General features: G+C 64.8%; 1 protein-coding gene across 1 annotated transcript in view; it reads right to left on the reverse strand.

Annotated features, from left to right (window-relative positions):
• Positions 1-5,253, reverse strand: part of DHX34 (DExH-box helicase 34) — a 33,396-nt gene that overhangs the window by 2,931 nt on the left and 25,212 nt on the right. The window contains exons 7-12 of the mRNA XM_007943039.1: positions 4,408-4,601; positions 3,619-3,720; positions 1,829-2,068; positions 1,388-1,561; positions 958-1,075; positions 468-574 (exon numbers count right to left, since the gene is read on the reverse strand). Coding sequence (XP_007941230.1) covers positions 468-574; positions 958-1,075; positions 1,388-1,561; positions 1,829-2,068; positions 3,619-3,720; positions 4,408-4,601 — 935 coding nt within the window. The remainder of the gene's footprint in view (positions 1-467; positions 575-957; positions 1,076-1,387; positions 1,562-1,828; positions 2,069-3,618; positions 3,721-4,407; positions 4,602-5,253) is intronic.

Consider the following 5,253-nt stretch of genomic DNA (forward strand, 5'->3'; position numbering starts at 1 on the left):
CACCCACCCATCCATCTAGTCATTCACCCGTCTATCCAATGTATCCATCCAGCACCCACAATCACAGGAGCCAAGTCCTCAAAACCTGTCTTCTCATGTATGTTGTCTGGTGCTGTAGAGTCAATCTTCGACTCACAGTGACCCCGATGACAGGACAACTACCTGACGGGGTTTCCTAGACTGCAGTCTTTATGGGAGCAGATCACCAGGTCTCTGGCCTGTGGAGCCACTGGGTAGGTTCGAACCACCGACCTTTCAGTTAGCGGCTGAGCGCTCCCTATCTATACACACACATCTTGTCCTGTTTCTCAGAGAGCCCTAAAACCCAAAGATGGACACACACGTGCGCGCGCGCGCGGACAGGTCTGCGCTCAGCTCGGTGGAAGGTGGCCCTCCAGGCCCACTGTTGTGGCCTGGCCCACAGCTGTCACAGCTGGGAGCCAGGGGGCCGTGTGGCAGGCACCCACCTGCAGGGCGGGGATGCGGACGCAGTTCACCAGGTACGGCTTGTTGGTCTCCAGCAGGGAGACGAAGACGAGCAGCTGGTGTCTGCTGCTGCCCTTGTCCTTGTCACCTGGACGGAGAGGACGGCTCAGACCCACGCCCCACCGCCCCCCTCCCACTTACACATCCAGGTGAAGACTGTGCTCACGTGTGTTTCGGTAAAACGTCCATGGCTTGACTTTGCCATGACGAGTGTGAACGGGGGCGGGGGGGGGGTACTAAGGAGTTGTTTTTTGTCAGCAACGGTAACACCGTTGCGGGAAGGGTGCAGACTGTCCTGGTGGTCGTTTCTAACTGACGTGACAGCTGGGGGTCTGCCACAGAAAGCCCTAGCAAAGCAGCAGACGGAGGAGACCCAAGACTGGAGAGGAAAGCGGCCTCCACGATCCCACCTCCCCTGCAGTGAGATTGGACATGGCTGGTGCCCAGCCCTCCAGCCCTGGGCTCGGGTACCTCGGCTCCCCGGCCCGGGCCCGTTCTCTGGCTTCTGTGCGTGCAGCACCTCGGGGCTGCTAGCAAAGACGCAGGTCGGGTGCAACACGGTGCCCTGCTTGGTCTGAGTGTGGAATATCTGCGGAGACCAAAGTGGGTTCCGGGTAAGAGAGGCCCCGGACCTGTTCCTCCTGCTGCTGGCCACCTTTCCTCCACCTCCAGGAAGCCCTCCCTGAAGCCCTCCCTGACCTCGCCCATAGCCCCCAGGGCTCCTCTATCTCAGACCTGGTGCTTTCTGTCCGGAGATGAGTTTGTCCCCACCACTGTCCTGGAGGCCAGAGCTATGTTGGTCACCACTATGTCCCCAGCACAAGCTGGGCACAGGACAGGCACTGGGGGACTGTGTGCTGAAGGACAGACACACAGGGACGGGGCAGGAAGGAGGGGCCACCTGGTCGGAGTCCTTGCGGCCACTGTTGAAGGGGTCGGGGACGGCCAGCTGCGGGTAGAGGCCGCGGCCCAGCACCAGCTCGAGCAGGGCCATCTGGTCCCGCGTCAGGTCCTGCGCCGAGGTGGCAGCTGCCTGCAGCTGCTCCAGGTTGTGCCGCAGCTTGAACTTCACGTCCTGGGGGGACACAGGCAGGCGGGGTTCCTGGGGACTGCTCCCCTATCTAAGGGGGTCTTAGCCTGCTGGGGGCCAGGGCCTGTCCACTGATCCCTGTGTCCTGAGGTGAGGGCAGGGCCGTGTCCCCCCCGACCCCCGGGGCAGGGCCGTGTCCCCTCAGACCCCCAGGACAGGGCCGTGTCTCCCCAGACCCCCGGGTCAGGGCCGTGTCCCCCCCGACCCCCGGGGCAGGGCCGTGTCCCCTCTGTGGTGGCGGCCCCGGCCCACCTGGATGTCCACGCCGTGGCCGGCAGCCCGGCCGCCCGAGGCGGCGTCCTCGTCGCTGGAGCCGCCCTCCTGCTCCTCCCGCAGCCGCAGCACCTTGCGCCTGCGCGCCCCGCCCTCCTCGTGCTGACGCTTTAGCTGCAGCAGCGCCTGGCGCTCCCGGCGCTCCCGCAGGCGGCCGTGGCTGTCCCCCGGCCTCGGGGCCTGGGCCCCAGCCAGCAGCCCGTGGTCCTCCAGCAGGTCCTGGGGACGGCAGGGCCACGTGAGGGATGGCAGGCCCAGGGGGTCCGCGGAGACGCGGGTGCAAAGCTGGGGCTGCTGCTCGCTCTGACCTCACCCTCCTGAGCCACAACTGTCCTCAGCTGGAAAAGAGGGACCCCCTCCAAGTTCCCGGGCACGCTGGTGGCGCGATGGCTGCTAACTGTAAGGTCAGCGGTTCACACCCACCAAGGCGCTGACCTGGAGCTCTGTCTCCACACAGATTACAACCTAGAGACTCTAGGGCTCTACTCTGTCCTGTGGGGTCACTGTGAGGGGGAACTGCCTCCACGGCACGGAACGGCAGCCCCGTCACCCCCTCCTTGGGCCTCGGAGGGCTGGGAAGGCGGTAGGGGCAGCCCCTGGCCCAGAGCTGGGGACACAGAACCGATGCCCTGCCGTGCAGCCGGCTCCGACTCCTGGTGCCCCACGTGTGTGGGAGAGGAGCCGCTCCACAGGGCGTTCAATGGCTGATTTTTCTGAAGCGGACAGCCAGGCGTTTCTTCTGTGGTGTAAGTGGGCTTGCACCTCCACCTCCAGTTACCAGCCAACTGTAGCTATTCCCTGCCCTCAGGGCCTGGGTGCTGGCCAGCAGCCTGAAGTCCCAGTGCTCCATCCAGGGACTCCCAGGCACAAGAAAACCCAAACCTGCTGCCAGTTGATTCCGACTCACAGCGCCCCTAGAGGACAGAGTGGAACTGCCCCACAGGGTTTCCAAGGCTGTCAATCTTCACAGAAGCAAAGCCCAAACTAAAGCCACTGCCTGGAGCCGATTCTGACTCACGGCGCCCCTAGAGGCCAGAGTGGAACTGCACCACAGGGTTCTCAAGGCTGTCAGTCTTTATGGGAGCAAAGCCCAAACCACACCCACTGATGTGGAGTCAATTCTGACCCACAGCGCCCCTAGAGGACAGAGTGGGACTGCCCTGGAGGGTTTCCAAGGCTGTATCCTGTATGGAAGCTGAATGACTGCCTCATCCTTTTCCCGTGGACCAGCTGGTGGGTTCAAACTGCTGATCTGTTGGTTAGCAGCTGAGCGCTTAAACACAGTGCCACCTGGGCCCCTTCGGCACCCAGAACACATCTAACGATTTGTCAGTGGGGTACACAGGCAGGGACGGGGCAGGAAAGGTCAGGGGACGTGCCCCTGCGTCCTCCCAGGGTCTCCTGTCGTGCGTCCTCTCCACACAGTGGCCTGAGGCCAGGTCCTGCACCTCCCCCCACTCTGCTGCCCCCAACCATCCCCCTCAGTTGCCCCCCAGCACGCACTCATGGTCCAGAGGGCAGGGCTCTCCATGAGGGTGCAGCAACATGCCCTGTCTGCTTCCCTCCCCCAGGAAGCCCTACTGGAGCTCCACGCCTTTGGCCCAGGCCATCCCTAACCCCCGGCCATCTGGGTGGGAGGGGGGCACGGCGGTGGACTCTGGCCCTGCCACTGTCAGAGGACAGACAGCGTTCCGGACTGTGCCCCCCTCACTGCTGCCCCAGTGCCCCCTGGCCCCTCCCCCACCCTGTGCCCCGAGCTCACGACACACCTTGAACTGGCGCCGGAGGTTGGCCATCTCATAGAGCCGCTGCTCTTCAATGCCCCGGCGGCGGCACCACTTGCGGGAGTCGCTGCTCCGTTCAGATTTCACCTGGGTGCGGGGGCAGATGCCAGGGTGTCAGGGCCTGGCTGGCTCTGGCCACTGCCCTGTCGCCCAGACCACCCAGCTCAGGCTTGAAGGCGGGAGTGTGAACAGCACTGGGAGGAGCCAAGGCAGGTGGAACCCTCCCCCAGGGACCCCCTGTTCTCCTCCTCCTCCCCCCAGGTCTCAGGCTCCGTGTCCACTCCTACAGGAAGCCCTCCCTGACTGCCCAGGTTGAGTCAGACACCCTCTCTGGGCTCTCCCAGGCCTGTCACTGTCGGGACAGGTCTGCCTTCCCCACCGGACTAGGAGCCCCACAAGGGCAGGGCCAGGGTGGTTTTGGTCACTACTAGTGAGTCCCCAGCACCGCCCAGCACAGGGTCAGGCTCAGAGCAGCGGCTCAGGGAAAATAGGTTGGCCAGAGAGACACCAGCCTAGGCCGGACTCTGTGCAGGTGGCACTGGCTTTAATCGGTGCTCAGGGCACGAGCCAGGGAGGTGCCTCTGACCCTGGGCCTTCGCACACGCTGTTCCCTGGGAGTGAACCGTGGACAGTCCCCCTCGCACAGGCCCGGCCTGCGGAGGGATCCGTTACCCTCCCCATGGGATGCGGCACCTTGGGAGGAGCCGCGGCCTCAGAGCGGCCCTGCTGCCGCAAAGAACAGCAGACAGACAGGCGCCCTGTGGCCGGCCCCACCTGCACCCAGGAGTTGAAGATGTTGAAGAGCGTGAAAGGGTCTCCCTGGTCGCTCTCCAGGGGCCGCCGGGCTGCCGCGCACTCGGGGTTGCTCTGGGCGCTGCGGGTGAAGGGCGACTGGACGCTGAGGGCAGCGGCAATGGTGAGCACGGGCTCGGTCAGGTGGAACACGGACCCCAGGATCAGCATCTTCCCTGCAGCGGGGAGGGGCGGGGCCGGCTGAGTCGCCCACGGGCCTCTCCCCCCTCCCCCCTCAGGGCCCTCGGGGTCCACAGGCCCCGGCTCCCTGCACCTCGCCCTTGAAGGGCGTCAGCCGCCAGCTGCGCAGGCGCAAACCCTGGTGCTGCGCTTTCCGGTCAGTGGTCCCGGGTAAGGCCCCGTGTGTAACTGAGGACAGTGCTGTTCCTGCGTCCTCCGGCCCGTGGGGGGCACTGGCTACTGTTACCAAGGAGACCTTGGGTGGCGCCGACCGGAAAACACTCAACTACTGACTGACAGGCCGGTGGTTCAAATCCATCCAGAGGAGCCTGGGGAAAGGCCTGGAGACCTGAAAGGTCAGGACCTCGAGGCCCGTCCGAGCCCGGTTCTACACCGTACACGGGCTGCCGGAGCCAGCACGAACACACCAGCAGCTCCCGAAGCCCTGACCCTGTGACCCGACGCCCCCTGCAGGCCTTCCCCTCCCACTCCTCTGCCCCAGGATGCCCGGCTCTCCGTGGGAGAAGCAGCCTGCCCCCTCCGTCACCTGCTGGGAGCTCCCTTCTGTGCCCAACTCGGGTAAACCTCGTCCTGTCTCCTCTGTTTAGTTCAAGGGGGTGGGGGGAGAGAAAGAGGAGAGGAGGGGGG

The sequence above is a fragment of the Orycteropus afer genome, unplaced genomic scaffold, assembly GCF_000298275.1.
Source record: "Orycteropus afer afer isolate SDZICR_OR568_19922 unplaced genomic scaffold, OryAfe1.0 scaffold00099, whole genome shotgun sequence".
Lineage (NCBI taxonomy): Eukaryota > Metazoa > Chordata > Mammalia > Tubulidentata > Orycteropodidae > Orycteropus > Orycteropus afer.